At 39.1% G+C, this 25,921-nt stretch overlaps 1 protein-coding gene across 1 annotated transcript in view; it reads left to right on the forward strand.

Annotated features, from left to right (window-relative positions):
- Positions 1 to 25,921, forward strand: part of ADAMTSL3 (ADAMTS like 3) — a 170,447-nt gene that overhangs the window by 79,311 nt on the left and 65,215 nt on the right. The window contains exons 6-7 of the mRNA XM_058811740.1: positions 5,090 to 5,326; positions 18,293 to 18,419. Of these exons, the coding sequence (XP_058667723.1) occupies positions 5,090 to 5,326; positions 18,293 to 18,419 (364 nt within the window). The remainder of the gene's footprint in view (positions 1 to 5,089; positions 5,327 to 18,292; positions 18,420 to 25,921) is intronic.

Consider the following 25,921-nt stretch of genomic DNA (forward strand, 5'->3'; position numbering starts at 1 on the left):
TTTAGTAAAGCTGTGGACACTATTTATTTTAAGATTTATGCAGTAGAAATCTAATGGAAGTGATGGTGCTTTATGCTTCATCATAGAGAAAATTAAGGTGATTCTCATATCCTCTCTGAACTCCCAGAGAATTTATCTGAAGTCACTGGAGCCTGTTTTTTAACTCTAGGACTTACTTTAAAGCGATAAGTGGCAGGCACCTTGCATGTGAATCTGTTTGAATTTATGATGATTCAAATGTTAATTTCCAGACAGGAAACTGCCTTTACAGTTCTGCTTTTGGGGCATGTCTGAAAGGGATCAGGTTCCCATTTCAGTGCAGATACAGTCAGAGTTTCTCAGGAATGGTTTTTCCTAGATTATGGGTTAGATAATGAAGAACTCCTGAGAAAAATATATTTAATGAGATTTCCACTGTTAATACAGTTGATCTCTGAAACTGGCATGCCTGAATTCAAACTCCATGTTAGATCTGAGTTAACCTTGAAACAGGACCTTACACCTAATGTAAATCTGAGACTACTAGGCCAGTTTAGTTTCAAATGATATAATTTTCCCAAAAGCATTATTGCTAATCAAGGCTTCTCACTTTAGGAGTGAAACTGTAGTTTGAAAATTAAGAGTTTATACTAGCTTCTTTCCATATTAATAGGTATTACTGGTATCCACATGAGACACTCGGTATAAATACACAGTGTAAAGCTGTCTGCAAATGTAATTTTGCTACATGATACATTACACCACTAACATCTATGTTGGGGAGTACAAATGAAGCACAACTTAATATGTGTGTCATTCTAATGAAATGAACAAGAATCATTTTACCAGAAAATTGGTTTCATGTGGATTTGTAATGGAATAGTAGTAAGTTCATTGAACTCAAGCATAGTTCCAGAATAATATTAGTGATATTTCAATCAAAAAATTAATTCAAGGTCTTAACAACAAAATAATTGCTAAGATTAAGGTGTATGTATAGCCTGCTTATCTTTCTATCATAACTGAGATGCCAGGTGCACGATTTCCTAAAACTGCATGTGTGCTTTCAGCCTTCCATGCAGAGACTTTAGAGAAATAAACTATCCATTGTATGTTGCTCAATGAGATTTTCAGTCTTTCTTGTACCCCTTTTTTAAGTTTCAGTTTTTGTATATAGTGTTACATTCTAATGCTATGATGTGCACTATGTGGAAGTGTTTAAGTTAATCCTTTAGGGTCCTATTCACAGAACAAGTTATTTGGGCCATTTCCCCATAAATTTCACATTCTTGTGTGCCAAAAAGTCTCTTATATTTTTGCCAGAGTGATTCTTCTGCAGTCAGAAAAAACACTATTTTGTAAAAGGTAGCCCCATGTTTAATTCCACTGTAAACTTTTATTATATGCAGATAATGCTTACACTTGTTCAACACATTTATCTATAACTGTCCCAGCATCCACTTAATTTACCCCGTTCAGAAAATCTTGGCTGTACTGTGTCTACTTTAGACTATAATGTTTCACCTGACTTACATAGTTTCTCTCTAATCTGTTCATTTATTCAGTTTATATTTAAAATGCTGATGCACCATAAGGCTCCCTTGGTTGGGGTGGTTTCCAGCTCAGGTATCTTTATTCAGCTTAGAAGTGGCCTGAAAATTGTGTAGGAAAAACATGGAACCTGAAGCTAATTTCAGAAAGAAAACAAAACAATGACTTCATCAGTTTTGGCTGGGTTTCAACAAAATGAGATTCAAAGAATAAAACTAGACAAAGGGCTAGACTTTCTTTGGTGTCATCATTTTTACTGGGAATTTTCTTGCCTTCTCTTTTGTGCTTTTTTCAGTAGAGTAATTGTTGGCAAGAGCCACAGGGTCTGATGCAACCTCCATATTTTGTACATGAACATTGCCTACAAAGATACAGATTTCCCAGGTCCTTTGTTTTCAAAGGCTGAGGATGTTCATTGCCAAAGCTCAAAGATACATTTCATAAGAAGCTATCTCTTGGATGCAGTAGTTTTTAATTGTGTGTCACCAAAAAAAAAAAGAAAAAGGGAATATATATATACATTATGTGTGTGTTTTTAATCTTCATGGTAGTCATGTCTAAAGCATCTTTTTCAGATCTGTCTACTATGTTCATAAGTCATGTCATAAATACATTTCATTCCACTGCAGGGTCTGGGTGTGATTGTTTCTGCCAACATTTTCATGTTTTAGAGCTCATAGATATGTCCTCAGCTCCTTATGCAGTGTATGAACCTACAAATGGCCTGGCCTGGTTCAGGGGATTGAGTGTGATAGAAAAGCTATTGCTGAAATTAAGAAATTGCAGAAATCCTGAGATTAGTAGCAAAATAATTATCAAGTAAGAAAAAATGTGAAATATTGAGAGGGAAGAGAAAATGGTAGAATGAAGTGATGTCTGAAATAGATTAAAACCAGAGATGCACAAACAGGATGAGGGCTGGGTTCCCCATATCATTGTCTGATATTATGATCTTGCCCACTTCCTGAACATGGTTTACCCTTGCCTACCATTCACATCTTTGCCCTGCCTTTTCCTTACTATTTTTTAAACCCCCTTTCACTTTTCCAAACCACTCTAATGAAATTAAACTGATATTTACAAGTCCTCTTGTTGTCTTGATTGCATTCATTCTGTGCTTAGTAGTGTTTCTCTTTAAACTCCTTTCTTTACACAAATATTTATTGTTCCCTGGAAGACTGCGATCTGGACTTGGTTGCCGTCCAAACTCTGATATAATGCAAATGATAATAATTTCGGCTCTTTGGTACCCTTCTGTGATGCTCCTTTTATGCTCCTGCTTTTGCACAGAGCTCAAACAGGCAGGTGGAGCTGGCACGGGAATGGAGCTGCCAGAATCACTTTGGGCTCTTTGAAGATGCCAAAGGAGAATAGGGAGATGAGGATTCACTTGCTCTGAAGCAGCCAGGAGGGAGTGGAAGGAAGGAGCTGCATTGTGTGGAATCAATAAGAAACATGCAGTAACCATGGGCTTGACATGCTGACTTTGTGGTGTTTGTGTCTTGGCATGGCATCAACAGCCAGGGATAATGGGCTGTAACAGCAGGCTGTCAGAGCTCAGCTGAAGGCCATCACTCTGCTGCTGCACAGGCCACTCTTCAATTCTTTGTGATGAAAATGTAGCTGTGCATGGCTGAGTGACTCTGCTCCCAAACACTGCTTCTAACTTCACCTGAATCTAACATCCAATTTTTATTTTTTGATCCTTACTCGCTCCTCTGTTTGCATTGGTGGAAGGGAACCATATGGGATCCATATGAACTCTGAAGTCCTCTCTGCTTTTTAGACTTGCTATTGTGGAAAATGAGAGGTGACAGATAAGTCAGAGCCAAAATTCTGCTCTCATTTACACCAGTGCAAACTTGGGGAATTTCTGGGGAGTGACACTGCAGCAAATATGTGTGGCCTCTCACAGTATTTACTTGATGTTCATAGAAGCTCTCACTGGAGGATTTTGTAGAGGTAAAATACTCCCTGTGTCTTATTCCATCATTGTATAGTTTCTAAATAAATGGCTCAAACTAGCATTATCCCAGATTAAAAATCATTCAAAATGTTTTAGTATCATTCCAAATTACTGTCACTGTAAGGTGTAGCATTAGACAGAGCTGAAAATTTTGCTCAGAAAGTTCAGTAACTTGCCTAGGACTCAGCTGCAAAACTCCATGTGTTGGTCAGTAGATTGAATACTGATTTTTAAAAGGTATTTTATGTAGATTACAACCAATTCAGAGACGGGTCTAGGCTACTGTTTGCCATGGTGAAAAAAAACTCAGACTGAGTGCAATACTGTTGGGGGCATTGGACTGAAATTCAAAACTTTCTCCTGTATATTTTACTCTCCAGTCCTGTATCATGCACTTGCTATTTTGTCAGCTTTATTCAGGGAAGGTTCAGCTCACTGATAAGGTTGAAGCTGTGCTTGGGATCAGTATTGTCAACTAATACTTACTAATAAGTTCCATGAGTTCGCCTGACACATCACAATCTTTCAGTCTTCCATCCAATGAAAACAAAACTTCACTAAAATCAGCCCCACATCTGGCTTATATGTGCAGTTGGAATTCTTGGAAGAATATCCTTTCAGTCTGGCATATGGACTCTTTGACACTGGACATACTTTCAGATGAAGTCTGCAGTGAGGAATTGTTTGACACAGTAACTCCTTTGCCAGTACTTTACCAAAGTTATTTTCAAATCAATCAGTATTCATCTCCATTCCTGTCACTATAGTTTAATGCTAACATCATTGTTTGGGTGCAATGCTTTATGTAAAAAAAAATTTTAGAACATTTTATTTCAAGCATTTCTTGTATTTGGTCTTTCTGCTGTGTATGCTGAGGCACTGTGTGGGAGAAGGTGGGGAACTGTCTGATTAGAACTGGAAATACAGGATCAGTTGTTACCAATCTGAAGTTTATTTTATTCCAAAAAATTAAGCCTTACTGCTTCCATGAGGTGAAGGTGCTTTGTAATTTGATAAAGGACTAAGCACTGAAAGTTCTGGTGTTTTCCCCTATAACTTGTGCTTTTTTCAAGCAGTACCAAACAATTAATTAGACAAAAATTCCTTTTTTATTTATATGTAGCCGTAATACCTCTTTCATTACTCTGGCATATGAACAGATGAATGAGCATAGAGGCCTCAGAAATCCTTTAGTGGGAAAAGCTACTGAAAAGAGAAATATCAGACATCACATTGTAGTTACTTGATATATATAGATTCCTTTTGAAACCAATTCTTACTATAGAACCAGACTTTAACTGTACTACTTGGTGTTGTAAAAATTAGCATTTTTAATTATCCTCTTATACCAATTATGTTGTTATTGCTGGAATATGCATGATATTCTGTGTTTGTACTCCAAGCAATGGATTAAGCAACATAAATTATTTTAATACACACAGTAAAACTTTGTAGTGTGGCGTATTTGTCAAAGCAGATCAGTTCTTGAGCCAAGCCTGCCTGAAGAGTTTCTGTGTTATTCATCGGATAACTTTACTGCAAATGCAAAATATTCCCTAGTTTTAGAAAAATATATTTTTTGTTTGTTTTCAGGACTGCCCTTCAGATGTTGGTGACTTTAGAGCACAGCAGTGTTCTGCCTACAATGATGTCAAATACCAGGGACACCTGTACGAGTGGATCCCTGTGTACAATGATCCCACGGCGCCTTGTGCCCTGAAATGTCAGGCTCTGGGGAAGAACCTGGTTGTGGAGCTTGCCCCAAAAGTGCTGGATGGCACCCGTTGCAACACTGAGTCCTTGGACATGTGCATCAGTGGAATTTGCCAGGTATGTTCATGGTGTCAGTCTAAATGGGGCCTTTGTTGAGAGGCACTTTGCCCTTCAGTTGGTGCTTTGGGATTGATTTTTGTTCTATTTAATAGAATAGATGTATCTGCAAGTGCTGTTGAATGGATTGTAGATAACTCTTTTCAGGGAGACACAGAACTTCCTGACTGCCTTAGCCATGGATATTTATCTATGTAGATAAAGGGTCAATAAAATTAATTCACTCTTCTATTTATGCATGCAAAAGTTAATGAACTTGGTTATTGTAGCTATAGCTTTCCAAAATTTAGTGTATCTGTGTGGATGTGATGAAATTGCAGAGCCTTCCATTTAATTTTATTCATTTTCTGGGTCTCATAATCTCTGTTAAGGAGAAAATGGGACATTTTATGGGATGCAGCCCATAATGGCAGGTGTGAGTATGTAGGTCTGTCTTGTTGTATGGATGAGTGACTGTATGTTGTGGCTGCATGAACTGATTGAGTCTTTGGATGGCAATATAATTTCCTAGATATATTTATTATTTTTTAGTTATGCTATTGACTTTATACAGTTAGTGTAAAAGCAGAGAGTTACAATATTTGCTAGCCTTGCCCATGTCTCATTAACAAAACAATATTGCAAACCTGTTTTATGAACAGAGAGGTTTATAGAGAATGGACATGTTATTGCAATTAGTTTTCTTTCTCTGCAAATGGTTGTTGCTCTGTTAAATGTCTAAAATGTGTGTGACTCAAAAATGCAGGATATGGCCCAGTGAGAAAAATAGCTCTATTATAGAGGAAAATTTGACACATTTGGCAGAAGACTGGTGCATGGATTATAGCAGCACTAATATATGATCTGGGCCTTGCTGTGGGTTTTATGTGACTTCTGTGTATGCTGCAGTTCCAATGCCAGTCGTGTCAGCACAGGGTGCATCTGCTGCCTCTGGAACACAGGGATTCCTCACAGGGAGACTCCATTTGTCAATGCTGCTTCACTCTGGGTCCAGCAGTGTTTGTTACCCTCTATTGGATATAGGATATTCCTCCAGAAACTCTGGAGGTATAATGGTGTATTTACTGGAGGCCAAATAATGTATTTCTTGTGCCATGTTCTTAATGATGCTTCCCACCCCAATAAAAGGCTTTTACCCAGGAGGGCTGCCCAGCCTTTTCTAGGAGGTGAATTTACAGCAGCCTTTGCTGCCCGTGCCCATTGCAGCCTGAGTGTCAGGCTGGATCTAAGGCAGCTTTGGCTTTTCAAGGGCTTGTGGGGTACCAGTGTCTCCCACAGCGACTTCAAACACCTTCTTCCATCCCTCATATATGGCATAAAATTCTCGTTGCCCAGAGTGGATCCAATTTTTTGAAGAACAGTTGGGAGGTATATTTAAAAGGGCTGCTTTCAATGTTTCTTCTTAGCATTTTGTAGTAATTGTGTGTATGTATGATGTAAAATGCTTGGAAATGTAAATAATAAATTTTTAGAATAAATGAAGTGGTGGAGAAGAAATTAATAACTCCAAAAGCAGGAACTGGAACTCTTACACTGTTGAGGAGAATCAGTTTCTTTTCTCTGTCTCCCATTTTTATTTTCCTTATAATTTCTTCCAATTTCCAAAAAATATTTTTCAGTGTGATGCAACATCTTCATGAAAAAGGTCTGGAACAAACATGTTTAGAATATGTCTTGTGCTGTAACTTATTCAATTTTTAAAATTTATTGCTGATGCTCATAAACAATTAATTGTTTTAACTTTATTTTCTTGAAGTCATTGGCTATTCCTGAGGTATTTTTGCACAAGTTTAAAATTTTCATTTTTTAAAGTATATATTTGATAATTTAGAATTGGATAATTTTATTGAGATAAAAAAATGAAGTAGATTCAATTATTTTAAATGAAGATGCATTTAAATAACCTTTTCCTGTTTTGGGGGAAGAGTGAAATGTTTCTTATTTGTGAAAGGGGCTGTGGGAGGTTGGGTCTTTCTCAGAAAACAACACAGAGCTTTGTGCTACTCCTGTTTGAGCAGGGAAAGAAAACAAATTGACGCCTAATTTTTCCCAGAAAGACATGGTTATTTAGTTAACTGCTCTTAAGAGAAACAGCACAGTCGTGATTCTCCACAATTGTTGCTGTAAGATCTGTCTGGTGGGTTCTGACATGTAATTGGCACAACCAGCAAATTGCTTGGCAAGTGCTTTTACAGCTAACTCATCTAAATGAGCACATCACTCTGCCGGTGTGGGGATCTTCCCTTCTGTGCCTGGGAGCACCAAAGACTTTCTGTAAAGGAGACTGGTGCTGGTTTTGATCATTTATTGTCTCGAAGTTGACTCAACTTCCCCTCCTTTTTCACTTTTGTCTGTGCTCTGGCTCCTGCTAAGGTGGATGCATCACTAATTCTGCCTCTTGCTCAAGCTCTCACCTTGGCAGCATTTGAATTTACAAAGATGGTGAATTCTTGTTCTCCAGCTTCAGTTCTGATCCTTTGCACTTCCCTCATCAAGCAAATCAAGCTAAATAAACTCTGTCCAAGAAAATTGTGAGGTGACAAAGCTGCGCTCTGAATAGGAGGTGGGAGGCTTTACAGGAGGTGAAATCTAAAGGTGGTGGAGCAGGGAGAGGTTTATTGGGAAAATTACTAAGATATTTTGGGGTGGCTTGAGGCTTAACTCAGTCAAACCATTTAATCATGTCTTAGTTTATTACTGTCCTGCTTCTGTTGTCAACCCAAATATCTGGGCCTGTTGTGTTAAATGGGGACAGGTCAAAACTTCACTGCCAGGATTTTCACACTTCTGATATTTTTTTCTAGTCCCTGCATAACTCCCAAAACATTTTTTCATATAATGTGTTCCTGCTGTGCCCATCTGGCTGTGGGTGGAGACATTTAAAAACATCTGCATGTCAGACACATATGTGGGCAACATTCACCCAGTTACTCCTCCTGCTTTGGGGCCCTGCCTCTTCTTGGGTTTTGTTTTTAATTTGTGCAGACCTGCTTTTTTTCTACCAGAATGCAGAATGGGGTGTTACTTGTGCCAGCACCTGAAACGGTTACAGTGATAATTTTCCTAATATGGAGTAATATGTTTGGACAACAAATACACGCATCACCCAAAAAATCTGGAGTCCTGAGGAGCAGCCTGAGTAGTTCTGTCCTAGGCTGTCACAATTAGGTCAAGGATGATGTAAATCCTGCAGTGAACTTTCCATTTAGTGTCAGCAAGTTGTTTGTGTTCCAAAAAAGGCAGACACTACACTGTGCCTTGTAGCATATGGCATAAATTTAGCTGACATCAGAACACATCCCACATGTCAAGGGGAGCACCATCCACGTCTGCCATGCCAGCTCTCCTCTGTCTCATGTCATCCTATGGCGAGTAGGTGTCACTCACCACCAAAGCACTCCTATGCTGGATGTAAATATCTGTCAGAGTTTTCATTGAAAACAGTTTCTGTAAGCTCTTGGAAGGCTCTTGCACTTCATTTTTTAAATAAGCTTTGTTTGCGTTTTAAACTTAAAATTATAGCAGCTTATTAATTTCTTCTGAATCTTGACTCCTTTTATCCTGAGAGTTGCTTTCTCAAACTGTTTGTTTTGTGTACTTTCTCTTTTGGTTCCTGCAGCTACATTTTTTTTTTTTTGCCTGTAAATAAGTTTAAGGACTGCCCAAGATGCACAGGAGGTTTGGTGTGCAGAGACTCAGAAAGGAAAGTTCCCTTTCCATCCTGAGTTACTGCAGACGTGATTCTAACACGTTAGTCTGAGTAGTTAATTCTTAAATAGCTGTTAAAAAAGCCCTTTCCCCCCCCCTAAATTAATACTTACTCTTGATCTTTTTTAATATTTAAAAATTAGGAAAAAAAAAGGTCTGTGTTACCTTTTTCTTCTTTTTAGCCTTTGAGTGATTCATAGGAAGAATGGATTTTGAGGTAGCTCTGTGTCAGGCCAGCTGTTATACTAAACCTGGCATTTTTTCCTGGGTACCACTAATTAGCAAATGCACAGAGTAAAGTGAATTTGGAGCAGGAGGGAACCCCTGTGTAGATGCCTGTGCTCTGTCTGTGTGTTGCTGCACCAGAGCTGGACCCTGCCCAGAAAGACTGGCAGTAACTCAGGGAGATCCAACAAAACTTTCTGGCTCTCAGAAAGCTGTGTGTGAAAAACTTCATGTGACTGCACACGTGTGACAGGGGCCATAGAACTGGGAGTGGGGGCCCCAGCTGCAGCTCAGGGAGATGCTGGTGGCTCTCCACAAGCCCCGCTGGAGGATGGGGCTGAGCAAAGCAGGGGCTGCCACGTCCTGGTGCCCTGTCAGTGTCACCCTCCCAAGCCTCAGGGGGCTGGGTTCTCATCTGTGGAAGCTCTTGGCACTGCCCAGACCATGGAGCCACCCTTCAAGTGCCCCTTTGAATGTCCCTGCCCACCTTGGTGTGGTGACTCCCTTGTGATGACATTGTTGGCAACTCAGTGTTTGACTTCTATAAATAACAAATAACAGAATGTTCTCAGACACTGCAGGTAATAATGGGATACTCTCAGACACTGAAGAATTTTTTGGGATCACTTGGTTTTCTTTTGCAGTTTCCCACTTCTGCTAGAAACTGGTGTTTCTTTTCAGGTCTTATCTTATTCTCTCTCCTACTGTTTCTTATGGAGAATGGTCTCCATAGGGATTTCTTACTGTGGAAGTTTATCCTTTCTTGTCAGATGAGTAGTGGTTTTTTTCTGATCTCCAGCGTCTTATCTATACCTCTTTGGTCATAAGTGATTCACTGCCATGTTTTGTTTTGTTTTAGTGAGCTGAGTGCAAATGTGACTTTACTTCCCAGCCTAGCAAGGACCTAAATCATGTGAGCAGTGATAGCAGAAAAACTCATGATTTGGGTGTCATCTTGAAGTAGAGCCTTAGTAACCTTCAAATCCCCCAGGGCCAACTTCACCAAGCAAGGCAGATTTGGCTGAACCCAGCCAGAAAAGGAGCAAAGTAATTTGATTTCATATACTGATTTCTTGTTTGAAAGCGTTCTCACAAACAAGAAGCTCACTGGGAGTTTGTGTCCTATCCTCTGGCTGTGTGTATGTGTGTTTTTTTATATGGAGACCATGTGGGAAAGGGTACTTGCTCCTGCTGGGTGGTCCTATAATCTCTCAGCTCCTCTAGCATGTGACAGATCCTGTAGTAAGAGTTAAAGGTTTTGGAAGCACTTTGTTTTATTTGATGGAAGTGGATTTACAGAGTTGTGGAACACTCTTTAGCCTCTTGCCTTCAGATATAAAATGTCAGCAGAAATATGTGGAAAGTCCTTTTAGGAGTCCTTTAGTATGCAGTGAATTTTATGCACTGTATTTTTTTATTTTCTGGGGGCTTTTTATTGCTTTACATTCTTTTCCTCTGTATGGATGTCTCGGGAATTTGAGCATCGTGGAGCGGCTCCTCGCGCCCATCATTCTGACTTATTTTGCACCTCCATTCTGAGGGTTGCATTTTGACACACTTTGCTGCCTGATTTCTTACCTGTGAGGAACTGAAAATCCTCAATCAGAGGAAGTTTTCCTCCTCCCAGCACGGCTGCTGCCCATTCACCTTGGCAGCTGGGATGCAGCTTCATGGGCTGGGGAGTTCCCTGATGTCCTGAGCCTGGAGGGGCTTTATTCTGTTAATTAGCACATGCTGAAGCCTGTGTCAGCCTGTCTGGGCTGCTACTGTCCTGGGCTGGTTTGATTCCAGAGATGTGGGAACCCGTGCCACAATCAGGCCTTTGTTAGCTCAGACATAACTGAAGAGTTGTGGGACAGGGCCATGGGAGAAGAAAATCATGACTCAGATAAAGCCATCAGACTTTAGACCAAGATAAATCCTCAGTGAGGATAAACTAGGGCTTGAAAGCACTGCTTGAAAGCTAAGATTCCACACTACTTTTAAAGTAAATAAAAAAAAAAAAACTTGCTTAATTGGAGGGATGTTCTGGTATCTCTCCCTCTGCTTGTCAGAATCAATTACTTGTGGATGATGAGCATGGGAAAGAGACACTGGGAGCTTTTTTCTTTATGTTCTCTCTGGGGACATATTTTATCTGTGTAGGAATAAAGTGCAGGCCGAAGCTATCATGAAGTGAAGGATGAGAGCAGAGATTGCAAAGTCCATGAATAAATGGGCTTTGAATGACAGCAAGGTTTTACAGCAGGGCAAAGAGACGTGGAAAATATTGACCAAGGGAGAGCAGGATTTTCACATGACAGTTTTTAAATTCATTTTTATTACAATGAATTCCCATAGCCATATTTAAAATTAGTTATTTGTTGTGTGCGTGCAGTCAGTCCTGACATCTGCCTGTGCTGGATTCTGTGCTCAGACAAGTAGAGCAGGGAAAAATGCAGCAAATATCAGACATTGATGCAATGAGATCTGTGTACTGTCCTAGCACATGCAACTGTGCCATGAAACACAACCTGTATTTCTCTGAGCTTGGGATTTTGTGAGTGTCTATGTTTCTGGAAATAGAAATCTCTTTTCTCTGAGCAAGACCCAAATGACTTTAATTTTCCCTATTGAGTGATTCTAATAAACTGCAATAGAGATTTGTCTTTTTGAGCATGTAAGGATTTTTCACTGTTTTCTTCCTTTACTAGTAAATGCTGAAATAAAACAAGTCAAGTTGAAAACTTGGAAAAGGCATTTTTGTCAGAAGTAATTTGGAGGTTATCTTGTATTTTGGGCAATGCTGTTAACATTTAGAAGTATGTAGATGCTCTTATTCAATTTTTATCTCAGTTCTCATCTCTTGTAAGCCTGAAATAAATAACTTGCTTTAAAGAAGTCCAAATACTGCTATCCTGGTGGCTGGGCAGTCAGATCACTAAGTTGGATATGCTTGGTTTAATAGTTTATTTTCACACTATATTTTGCAAGTCCTAACAAATTTTAAAGGCAGTGGAAGGCGCTTGCACCTGGGACACAAAGCCTTTGCCATCTTTCAGATCTGCTGCTGGCCAGTTTTAAAATAAGAACCACTGGACAACATGTACTGAGATAATCACAGACTGTTCAGCCCTTGAAGGGAAGGATCTCCTGTGCAGCAGCTCCATCACATTCTTGTGAGAAATACAATTATTGTCTCCAGTTGTGCATTCTGCAGTGCAGTTCTGTGCTCAGCAGAAGTACAGCACCTCTTTGGCATTTTAAGCACATTGGGCACTTCCCCATAAATGATTTGCTGGGTTTTCTGCTTCAGCTGATTTTCAGTAAATGCCATCTGTATGTTGGAGTTGAAATTCCACTTGCAGGTTGTTCCTGGAGTACACATTCTGTGCATCCTTTGGAAGAGCCAGGCCCCTGGAAGCACATGAATAGAAATGTACCCAGAGTGGCTTTCAGCTGGGTTTTCCTGACACCTGGGGGTTTGCTCAGCAGCTGTAAAGGGATGGTAATTATGTCATATTGAGATATAGTTGAATTGATTTTCTGTTTTCATATTGTTAAATCAAATCACATTAATAAAGGGCATTACTCCCTGAAACCAGACTGCCAGTCCCTCAAGCAAACAGAACACTGCAAAACAGAAGCATGCCTAATATTTTTAATGGAATCACTGATAAATGAGAGTCTATCAATAATAAATTTCTTAGTCAAACTAGGAAATTATATAGTATTTAACAAATACATTGCTGAATATTTAAATTCCATGTCTGCTAAAGAGCTTAGTCTAAGACATGGTAGATAGAAAAATAATAGCACAAGTGCAGCTTCAGTTTTAATGTTTCATAGAATTTATGTATCTGTCACAAATAAAAATTGCAGTGATTTATTCTTTTGTGGCTGCTTCTATAAGGAGAACTCAGAATATTTGTTTTTTCTGGCTATACCTGGATCTTTGGCTCCAGAGGGCCCTAGAAGGGGGAAAGCTCATTTTGAAAGAGAAATATTATTTATAATTATCTATACTGCTGGATATGATTTCATGCTTTTGATACTAATATTGACACTTAACACTTACATGATGCTTGTTATACAGAGGTGTCTGGTTTTACTCATCTCTGAAATAAATATTTTTATTTTGTAAAGCGTATGTTTATCTTCAGCTTATTTATTTGAAGTATATCATCTTGAGTCATTGGCATTCCAGAAAACTTGAATAATTGAAATTGAATTTAGGATGGCTGAAGCAATGGTATAACAAACAAATGTTGAAATTTTGAAACTTAATTCTGTATCAGATTTTGCACTGGCAATTCTAGTCCTGTTTGTATTTTTACTTATTAAGAGAAGTCTCTGAAAGGATGGAGGGAGGGTGTGGGTGGGATTTGCCTTGTTTTTCACTATGGTGCTTTTTTACCATATTGGAATTTCAGTTAAAATTCTGTCATCTTGCAGTCCTTTCAATTTTCTTATCATACTTAATTATAAACATCTTAACAAAGGAAGCCTTTTGAATTTAACAGATTATTCTTGGACCTTCACAAATCAAAATTAACATGCTACATTAATTTCTTTGTTTAAGTCCAATTCCTCAGCTGAAACACTTCTAATTGAATATGACCTAAAGAAACAGCTTTACATGAGCTTCTGAGTGATTTTTGGATTCACATTTGCAAAAATATTTTTAATGTTCCATAGTCACGTTTAACATATCAGCAGTGATTTCATTCTTCTCTTTCATCCATATTGCTGTACTTTATACCCTGACCTTTTGCTCTTCCTTTGCCTTTCTGAACCTGCATGAACTATTCTAAGCATGCTCCAAAGTATTTAACACCCTTCAGGATTGTCTTTCACAACAGCACTGCCACGCTAAGGTTTGTTGGAGCAGATGAGGGGTTTTGTTCACTGCTTAACCAGATGCTTTCTATCTGAGCTGCTTGTGAGAAAAGTATACATAATTCTGTAAACTATATAGTTCTTTTTCATCTTGCTCTTTTTTTTTTTTTCCCCTTTGTAAGAACAGAAAAGCAACTTATTCAGGTTCTGTCCGAAAATATTAATGGATTGGAGGCCTGTTTCTGAAAATAATCCTGGCATATCCAAATTCATTTGTACCCCACCATGGACAATTTTATAAATTCACAAACTGCTTGTTTCCCCAATACTCTTCTTATATTGAATTTCTACTTGCTGTTTGTTTTGTTACGTATTGGTGAATACTCTCCCTGCTGTCTGAGGAGCTCAATTACAACCTGGTCATTACAGTACCTGTATCATTTTTTGGGATGATGATATTTATGATTACAAATTTCTTAAATTCACTGGATTCCAACCCTTCCATTACGCAGTTTATGTTATCAGTTGTTTCATTAATTCAGCCTACGTTAAAATCACCTAATATTATTTCTGACTATGCCCTAAAAGCCTGCAGATGTTTTCCCAGTCTGCCTGTAATATTTACAGCTGATCCCTTTGCTCTGTAAACAGCAAGCAATGTGGGGTAAATTAACCCCACAAAATGCCTTAATTGTGAAAATCATCAGCCTCTTTGGCTGGCTGGGGTGGAGGAAGGCTGCTGCCATTTATCATTTTCTTGTCCTTGTTGCAGCTTTATTTGCGAATAACCAAACTTACTGTCTTCAAAATGTTTCATCGAACACTTTTTTTTCCTCTTCAGTAGTTATTGGCTGAAATAAGAATACCTTAAATTCATAATATTTTGTGCCACAATGCCATATGCTTTTAGGACCCTGTTTCCAAGGCTGTACCTTAGAGCTTCCTCTTCTGGTGGGATCTGTGGCTGTTCAGCTCACCTGAGACATACCTGATCAAGGGTTGCAAACAGATAAAAAAGGCTGGCTCTAGACTCTGAGGTTTGAAATATGTCCCATCCCAGAGTTCACTTATTAAAATTCCTTCTTGAATTAGCTCTAAATTTGTGGCTTGTTGCTTAAAAACCTGTGAAATTTTTGGGTCCTTCATGTTAAACAAAATATGGGATTCTATGCTCACTTCAAGTCAAAATTGTGATTATAATTTGAGTTGTTTTCTAAATTGTGTTCCCAGATATCATTGCTTGCTATTCATATTTGTAACAGCTGATGTAAACATAATGTGGGAAGGAAATCTGCAGAGGGTGAATGCCTCTAGCTGAACACACCACCTCTGCTGTCAGGGGAGCTGTAAACCTTTTCCCACATCCAGGTCCCTTGCAGCTAGCACTCCTGTTTTATTTCTGTGGCATTTCTGTATTATTAAAAAATAAGCAATAATACTATATGAAACAGCCCTCCAAAGCGTGCTGCTGCGCTGATTATCTTTTTGTACATTTTGTGTAGGACACAACAATGCCTTGTGTTTGCACAGTTGTGTGATTTTTGTTACACCCAGTGGGAGTTTGTTTTCACAGGGGCTGTGTGGAAGAGCCCAGGCTGGATGTTTGTTATTGTCATGTTGGGCTCTAATGGGCTGGTCCTGCTCTGCTTGCTCAGTGCCCTCCTCCCACTAAAGACCTGCAGCATCTGTAGCCTGCAAATATGCAAGAGCTTAAACTAAGAAAAATAGCACTTTTCCACACAGGGTGTTGCAATATGCAACTTATTTTTTCCTTGGAAATTAATTAATGAGTGAATAAACTGTTTTTTAAGATATAGAAAAGGAGATATCAGTATGAAACGGAGATGTATTAGAGATATCTGTGGAAAGATTAACTCACAGCTTACCTCCATGTTCTACTAGTATCTTTATATGAATAAGGTCAGGAGGATCAGTGGAGAGCAGTAACAACTTTAAAAGTCTTCCAAATAGAAATATAGACTCTCTCAGCCTCTGGTATGGTCTCCATCATTGCACCATCTGCATGCTTCACAATATTTAGGAAATTAATTCATGCAACAGCTCTGCCAGCTGGGGGTCTGCACTTAGACCCCTTACATGGATTGAAATGGAAAAAACAGGAGTTTTGAAAGGTCAGAAAAGAAATTCTGTTGTGGAGCTGGGAACTGAAAGAGTTGTCAATGCTGAGGCAAATGTGTCTGTGGAGCACATTATTATTTTATCCCATAAAGTTTCATCTGCTTTCTGATTCACGGACTGGCCCAGTCAGTTTCTGCTTCTTAAATGATGTTTTCATTCATTTCTCAATGTTAATTGTTTATAAAATGTGAAGATAGACTTGTTTATAGTCATTTGGTTACAACCTTTTTATGTTTTTCTGGGTGTCAATAATGAGCCCAGAGGTAATTCTAAAGACAACTTCAGGTGCAAATCCTTTGATCTGTAATCCATGCCTAAATTACAGCAGTGTTCCCACATGCCTCCTGTGTGGTAAATAAGCACCTGTTCTGAGATGGGCTGAGTTCACACGTGTGTACATTTGCTTTATTTTTACAACTAACTTTTTGTTAAAACCCAAATGATTTACTGTGAGTGTTAAGTGCCTTATTTATTTTTAAAATTAATTCTTTGCTGGGCTAGAATTAAGGACCCCTTCAATTGCAGGAATAAAATAATTTCCTGCTGCTAATGTACGTTTCTCTGGAAAATCTGAAGCCCTTGGGGAGGAGATGCCTTGTCTGCAGGTCTCTCAAGTAAAGGACAGTAAACTGTCCCCATGAATGCCCTCCTCTAAAGGGAATTCAGGCTGTGAGGAATTGGGAAAATAAGGGAGAGGGGCTGAAGGGGGAGGTGGGGCTGCTTTGTTTTCTTTTCCACAGACATGTGAAACTTTGAGATTGCGTTTCTCCGTGTTTGGCAGTGGATGTGTGTGATTTGTGTGTCTGTGTGTGTGTGTTGACTCAGCCCTGCCTCTTATGTGTGGACTGGATCCTCACCTCTCCGAGGGGATCGTGTGTCAGCTCTGGCACAGCGCAGATCCAGGATCTTGGCAGCTGAGCTGCCCCTTCCAAGCATTTTTATATAGGAAGAGGAGTGTGCTGGCCAGCTTCAGAATTCTAGCACTGCTTTTAACTCTGAGTTTCCAGAGGGTTTTCTATCCGTTTGTCAGTTTGGATTTTTGTTAAATATACACACACCCATGACAAATTAGCTGCCCTTCTCGGGGGTGTGTGGATGCAAGAGCCAGGTAGGCTGGCTTGAGAAAACTTGAAGCTGGAGATCAGCTTTTTACCACATTGTTCAGCATTTGGTACTCCCTGGAAAATTCTTCTATGAAATGGTGAACAGTAAGATAGGTGAGGCCAAATACTTATCTTCCATTCATCAGGAAGCTGCTTTTAGTCAATTTTTGTCTATTCTTTGTCTTTTCATTCTTGCTCCCATCTTTCTTGTGGAGTTGACTGATATGCAGAAAAAGAAAAACCTGGAAAAATGTTTTCATTATAATTTGGAGGGTTTTCAGTTGACAGGATTTTTTTTTAAATTGCTTTTTGAATTTTTGGCAGTGTTTAAGTTTGGGTGTTTTTATAATAATCTTTGGAAAGTTTTATAGAATGGGTCTTATAGTCATAATCCAGAAAAAATCCAAAGGTGAGAAGTGAATCGTCCAAGTTTTTTAAAAGCTGGTTAACAAATGTGTATGTAATTGATATTGATGTAAATGGCAAATAGATCTACACAAGTGCCAGTTAAATTCTGGATGGACAAGACACTAGAATGTTAGCACTGCCCTCAACTCCCTGTCCATGAAGCTGAGGGCTGAGTGCCCTTTAGATTTTTAACTTGGAATGTTTAATTGCATTTATCCTTTCTCAGACATAATTAAACAGGTGATGAAAACCAAATTGTAAATAACTTAGCTATGCCTTGTCTCGGAAAGAATAATGCTCAATGGTATTCATTCACATAAGTAGTGGGAAACAGATTCATGTATTTCCTATGCTTGAATAGCTTCATGTATCAGTTGTTGTGGTTCATCATTAAAATCATGGAAATGACAGCATGCTTTTAAAATCCTAAATGGCAAGATATGCTTTGATAGAATGAGGCCAACTCATAAAATCAAAAGGATAACATAATAAATAAAATTCCAGAAACCTGAGCATGTCTGCTGCAGCTCTGCCCTCCTTGTGACTGTGCTGTTGATGTTGGCAGGCCGTGGGCTGCGATCGGCAGCTCGGGAGCAACGCCAAGGAAGACAACTGTGGGATCTGTGCAGGAGATGGCTCCACGTGCAGGCTGGTGAGGGGACAGGCCAAGGCACACGTCTCACCAGAAAAAAGTAGGTTGCAAATTGATCCTGTGGTGATTTATCCTTGACTGTGTTTTCTTCTTGTATATCAGCGTGTATATTGCAGGGACCTCTTAGCCAGATACCTGTTTGCAGTTTTGCAAAGCTACTTATTCTGAAGGCTGTGCTGGATTAGTCTGCTGAAATTCCGTGAGGGATACCGCACATTAGGATACAGCTAGGAAAGAATTTGAGATATGCATTTTTTTTTTTAATAGAGCTACTCAATTCATTCTATCAGGAATAACCATCAAGATGCACATCTTATTTTAGAGGGTATCCTCATGTTGCAGTATATGTGATGCTGCAGCAATCCATGGAAACATCTTATAGATGGTTTTATGGAAATAGTGGCCTGTGCTTGTAAGTACCTGGTTTCAAATTAACTTTGATTTTTTTAATTTTTTATTTTTAATTTTTTTTTGGTGGGTTTTTTTGTGATGTCCGATGACAGTTGAACATCACGGACAAGATACAGCTTGTTTAGTACAAAAAGCACAAAGTGAAAGGGACTAATACTTCCATCTCTTTGTGTATTGGGCTCAAAATCCACCATTCTTTCTCAAAATGATGAGCATCTTACTGGCAGTAACTCTGTAGGTCTCAGTAATATCAAAAATATAGAATATAAAAGAGGAAAGAGGAAGCGTATTGGAATTAGACCCTTTGCTGAAGTCTGAAGAGTCTGGCTATTTTGATATGCAGGCAAAGTTTTCCAAACAAAGACTCCCCTCTGACACTGGTGCTCTCCAACCTCACAGATGATGCTCCCTGGAATCTCACAGCACATGTCCCATGTGTTTATCATATGAATAGTTGCCTCACATAATTTTTTCTTTTTCTGAACTCACATTGTGTATTTGTCACATAAGAGATGGGGCTGTTGGGGTTACTACCTTCCTGCAAAGTCACTAGGTAGAAGGGTGGTCTTAAAGTCAGTGCTCCAAATTGAAATGCAACCAGGTTTTCTCTTTAATGGATGAAGCCCCGCCTCTGACAGCTGCCTATATTTTAATATTGTTGTATTTCAGCCTGCAAAGATTTCACTTGTGCACTGATTTTGAAAGAGCTTTGTCTAATGAATCAGACTAAAATCTTATTGCAGTATATATAACTATTCCCATGGGTTTTTTAATGCCTCTGTTTTCAGTAGGCTTCAGTTTGGATGTAACTTGAAGTAGTTTATTTGTTATCCCAATGTTCATTGCTTTGCAGTTTCGTGCCTTGTACTGCCCTGCAAGGGTGTTGGGTACCACTGTGCAGGAGCATAATTTCTGTAATTCAATACATGTATATAGCAAAGATAATCTAAATTAAAAAGTGCCTGGCTGTGTGGCAGTGACTTTTAAAAGGATAATTTTCCACAAGCTGAAGAGCCTTTTTTTACGTATTAGATGGTCTATCAGTGTTAGCCTTTGCCTTGCTTTGACTAAAGGTGTTTTTTATTGATGGGAGAGTGTAGTTCACTAATTCATAAAATTTTTTATCATGAAAGAGTGAGAAAATGCCTTGAATGCTTACAATGAGCTAAAAAAGAATTTTCATGGGGGTCACTTTTTATTCATTGCCATATCAAAGACTCAGAGCTTCGGATCAGCACAGATCAAACACTTGTAAAGCAAATATTTTGTAGTGTCTCCAGGTTGTATTTGTTTTGTGTCTCGAGATAGATACAGATATATAGGGATATATGTGCAAAAAATAGCTTTTTCCCTTTCTGATGGGAAGGTCAGCTGGAATTGAAGATGTTTGTGTTGTTTATTCCAGCTTTACAGCACCATAGATTCTCCTGGAGAAGGATGATCCCTGGGGACACCATAGCTGGTTCTAAGGCAGCCCAAATACACTTTATGGATTGGTGACTCTGATTGGATAGCTCAGGATAAGTGAAATAAAAAGTTTCACATTTAATTGCCGCTTAGGATGGAAGTACAGTAAAAACAAAGTAGTAAAAGGGATCTGGTTTTGAAACTGTCATTTTATGACAGAAAATATTAATTTCACTTGTGGTGTTCTGGCTCAGGTAAGAGCTGTCTAGAGCTGACATCACTTGGTGGAAGGTCTCCCATTGCCTTGAAGGTTCTGAAGAATGCCTGTAGTTCATTGTTTCCTCTGTTATAACTCAGTGTCTCCTTAAGAGCCCTTTAAAATTAAAGACCAAGAATGGCTATTCTGAGGAAAGATGTCAGTTTTGCCAAGTTTTGGGTTTATCTTGCACTGCAGTAGGCTGGATGATATGAATGAATTACCACTGGCATAAGCAAAACAGTCCACATGATACTAAATTCAGAACTTGATGTTTTTCTTGGTTATTGTGATGGTGCCAAAATATATTTTGGGTCAAGTTGTTGAGCACTATGCAATGAGTTCCATATAATCATCCTGTGTGTGAATGAAATGTGGAAATAAAGCCATCCTTTCTTTGTGGTAAAATGTCAGTGGAGGGAGGCACATTATCTTCCAAAGAGTCATTTGGAAGCTTTCAGAACTAGTGTTGAGAAAATATCGACACATGACAGAAATGTATTTAATAGGGAGCTTAAGGCTGTGAGCAGGATGTAAATTTTACCGTTCAATGAAGCAAATTAAAAAACTGGAAGGAAAGCAAGAGCCAAAGATTTTAGTATAAAAAAGAGGCATAAGGGAAAATAAAGTGCTTGGTTATCTTAGCCCTTATTTTAAAACAAAGAAATTTAGGCATTGATAGCAAATGATTTCTCATGAAGCACTAATTTTGTTTTATTATGTTTTTTATATGTTTTTACATTAAATTAATGTCTTTGATCAGAAAGTTAAACAGCAGTGAAAGGGAGCTTACTGTTTTGCAAATATGAAAGGAACAATTATTTCAAAAGTTTATTTTTTCCACTAACACTTAATTGCCTTTGAAAGACAAAGTAAGTTAAACTTCTGTCAGCAAGCCAGATTCTAACATTCTGGTAAAATGATTAAAGGTTTGACTAACGATATTCAAACAAAAAGTGTAATAGGTTGTAAAATGTACCATCCCACTGGGAAATGAGATATCATGGGCCTGAAGTTTCTAGTACTAAATGCATGGAACTCCCATTAACTCAACTGCGCTTTGTGCACGTGGAAAAATGGTAGGATTGGACCCTCATATCTCCTTTCTGCACCATTGTTGGCAGAAATGGTAGAAAAATGTTCTGGTCCTGATACCAACACAGAAGACAAGATGCTGGTTCAGCGGGGGGTGAAGTTGAAGGTGTGGACTTGTCCCAATCTGGTTTTATTTGATTCCCAAACTACAAGATACTTGCAAGATTTGCTTTTCTTAAGGTTTTGCTGAAGAGCTTCTTATAAAAGCTTTCACTGGTGATGGCTTTGTAACTGCTTGAATTTCCTTTTGCCATGTGCTTTATTTCCTATGGCACTTTGTAATATACCATTGGTCCCTTCTTCTCACATGATGTATGCCATCATCCCCAAGCATGCTTAACCAAAAACCTAATTTCACTTTGGTCATTTATCTAAAGAGAGGCCTTTGGCACAGCTCCCTCTTCTGTGTCATCAGCCAGCTCAAGTTTGTGACAACTTCTTGCCTCATGTAATTTTTCCCTCTTTGAAATAAATATACATGGAGCTAGCAACCCCAATTGTCAAGGTTGCCTGATGCCTCATTTTCTATGAAGGGTTATTTTCCAAAATTAGACAGTTGTGTCAGTAACTTCTCATGCCAGGTGCTATGTGTTTTGGAGAAAATTCAGCCAAAACAGCTCAGCATATTCCAAGGACACAGAAGAGAAAAACATGTTGTTTCCCACTGTCAAAACATTCTTGAAACCTTTTATTTAATATGTCTTAAAATCCCCCCATTGTTGGACTTGATCACAGATCAGGGATTTGAAATTTGGCAGGCAATGATCTTCTGGTCATGGATAAGTCTTTTGCAATGTCTGTGAACATCAACACATATTTTAATACAACCTTTACAAAAAATCCCCAACCTTTTCCTTCAGTTTCAGTGGAATCTTCTTGGATGTTAACGGCTGAAATTTCTGAAAACTTATCCTTTCTAGTGTTCTCTAGCTTGTTACAAGTTCTGACTGCAAACAGATTGCATGTGTGGAGCCTCCTTAGAATACATGTTGCTCTTCCAGAAATAAGCTATTAAATTTTTTCCTTGAGCTTACTCTTACTTTCTGCTTTACTGCAGTGTGGACCAGGTGCCACAGGATGAGCTCTGTGATACCTCCTACCTCACATTCAGGCATTCAGAAGAGATTTTGTGGAGAGCTTCCAACCTCCTGAGCTTCAGACTTATGACAGGGAGAGATGAGATCACATGAGGAGAGGGAAAGATGAGAGGAGCTGAGCAGGAAAATTTGCCATTAGTTCATGCAGTGTAGGAAAGGCAGATGTGAGAAGGTGGGTGGAGGATGTGGGACTGGCTGTGCGGACACACTGAGTCAAGGAAAGAGGAAGAGAAGACTGAGATTAGATAAGCAATCTGGGTGGGAGATGCAGTCAAAAACACTTGGAGAGGAAGAGGAAAAATCAACTATCTGTAGAGCCAGAAGAGGGAATTGGGACTGGTCTGGCAGGAAAGCTGTGTGTGGGGAGGGATAGGATGCCAATGCATTAGTGTTCCAGTATGGATAAGGAGCACGTTTTTTGAAGCAAATTTCACCATGGCCCTAACATACTGTTCATTAGTTCACATCACAGAGTGGTCTTGGAGAGCATAAATTGGAATTTTTTGGATGAAGCCAAACCAGAAGATATGTCCCAGAAAAGCACCCGATGTTCTCCAGCAGCTATAGGACATCCAGTCCAGGAGATCAGACTAGAATTGGTCCCAACAAGGCACCTGCAATTTTGTAGTGTGGATTCTGGGTCTTCAGCACCAACTGGTTCAGTCTAGACATCCCTTTACTTTGGTTGGTTTACTTGAGGCTGTTACAGATAGTATGAAGCCTCCTTTTGTACTTTCATGGTCCCTTTTGTCTTGAAGAAATTTCTTAATAAGAACATTGGCTATTTCATGACTCATTTTGTACTGCATTTCCTTAAGATCCATTCTCTTGAGGGGCTGTTTACTGCATGTCTTTTATGTTTTCTCCAGTGCATGTATTTGGGTTTGCTTTCATTAGGCAGGTCAGCACAAAACCCAGCAGAAATGCCTTCTGGAATTATGCCTGATGCCAGAGTGGAGGAGGGAAGCCACTGCAATAAGGTTCCAAATATTTTGAGATTTTTAGTTCCTGTGTGCTGCAGTTGTTCCTCCTTGTATTTTGAGAGCACAAAGGTCTTCGATCAGAACCAGGGAGCCAGCAAATAAGTTCTGAGCAAATACATAGAAAGAAACACATTTTATAGACCTGAAATAAACCTCTGGCCTGCTATAAGAGGAGTGAGGGGAAAAATCCCAACTGGCCCATATGTGAAACAGTAAATGGGTCCACCATGGCCCACATGGAAAAATAAATAAAACCTGCTGAATTGGATTGAGTTTAGGAATGTGGCTCCTTTATTTTGATCCTGGGGATTAGCTCCCAGTCTTACCATAGCAGGGAGTCTGATCTTGCTCTCATTGAGATCCAAAATCTAAATCCACATTAACACCATAGAAACAGGATCAAACCATGACATCTAAAGTAAAAGTAATCCAGGAGCTTAATCAGCAAGTGCTGTGTTGTGTGCACACATTTTCTGAGAGAGTCTCTGGGTGAGAGTGGAGGGAGATGGCTCCATGTGCTGCTGGCAATGCCTGTCCTGAAAGCAGTGCTAGAATAGAGAGACAATATCTCACCTGCTTCTCAGTTTTTAAGGTGAGCCTTAATCTGACCTCATATGTTGGAGTCTGGTGTTTCTGCATGTTCCAGATGATTTGGGATAATTTGTTTTCATCTGTAGACAAAGGTCAGCAATTAACTTTCAAAGAAATACTGTAAGGGGGAAAAAAATTTAATCAAAAATTCTCAGTATGGATTTCAGGGTAGCAATTTCCCCTCATGTTTTTGTAAGAGTTCACTGCTTTTAGCAGTGTGAACCCTACTGATTTAATGGGAAATGTACAGCATAACCATTTTAAATGGGTTTACAGAGCCTTGTGTTTCTTTAAGGATATGAATTACATTCAACTGAGAGCCAGAAACCTTTGGAATATATAATTTTTAGGAGCCAGACCTGGACAACCTTAACTATTGTTTCAAAGCTGTCCTTAGGAGAAAGAACTGACCCTTATGGTCAGTTCTGTCCCATTTCTTCCAAACCCTCATCTCTGTTCAGAAGTCCAAAAATCCCACATTTATTTTTTCCTGTAATTTACTTCATCTCAAGGAAAGACTGCCCTAGGTCATGATTATCTCAGTCAGGTTACAAAAATCTCCTGCTGTCAGACTTCTTGACAGGTCTGTGGGCTGCAGAGGCTGCCTGCTGCTGCGGCGGTGAGCTCAGCCATCCCTAATGCAAATAAAACACTTTCTGCTAATATTGTCTCTGCCACAGAGAAACACCAAATTTAGCACCCCCATGAGACTTTTGGACCATATCAGAGAGTGCTTGGGTGAGGGTGGAATGTCTGTAGTACTGCAAAAGGAATGTGAGGCATCCTGGAAAGGGATCTGCAGGGTCTGCCTGTGGGGAGGTGCAGGAAGCTCAGCAGATCAGCCCTGCTGTTCTCCAAGGAGCCGTCCTGCACATCTGTGCACATCTGCAAAGGCAGCCTGTGGCCCTGCAGCACGGGCTGCCCTCAGCTCCACTTCAGGGCAGCAGGTCATGCATTCTGAACTGGCCATCCTCTGACCTTTACTGGAGGTTTTGTGCTGTGACTGACCTTGGTTGTTATCAGGATGGGATTCAATTCCCAACCAAGTAAGCACAGATGGGCCCCTCAAACCTGCTTTCTCTCAAATACTGTCGAGCACATGTGAATTCAGTAGTTATTTCCTTACTTTAAAGATATACACACCCACTACCTCCTGGATATCTTTAGCAATTCCTCTGATGAAAAACCAAGATGCAAAAAGATATTAAGTGGTTCGGTAGTTAATGTTTTTTCCAGGACTCCTTAGTTGTGTTATTGTTTTACTGTAGTATTTTTCACTCTGGTGGAATACACAAGAATGAAATTAATAAAGCTCATATTTTATTACATCCAAAATAAATTGTTATATTTAAATGTCCTTCCTAGAAATTGATGATATAAAAACTGTAACATAAGAAGGTGTTTATTTCTGAAAAAATAATTGCAGTATTTGCTTGAAGTATTCTGAACATTTGGCAGGAAATCATACTTATGCTAAGGAGATGTAAACCAGAAGCTGATAATTTAGCATCTACTATAAAGGGGTCCAGTTTGAAGTGGAAAGAAACCTTTTTAAACTATTTTTTTAGTTAAAACTAAACTCAACTATTCTTCCCTTAAATATTTTATGGGTAATTCTGGAGCCGGTGTATCACTGACTTTCAACACACATTTCATTTTAAATCTGCGAAAAGGAACTTCCTCTGCAGCAGCCACTGGATGT

Source organism: Ammospiza caudacuta, chromosome 10 (genome assembly GCF_027887145.1).
Source record: "Ammospiza caudacuta isolate bAmmCau1 chromosome 10, bAmmCau1.pri, whole genome shotgun sequence".
Taxonomy (NCBI): Eukaryota; Metazoa; Chordata; class Aves; order Passeriformes; family Passerellidae; genus Ammospiza; species Ammospiza caudacuta.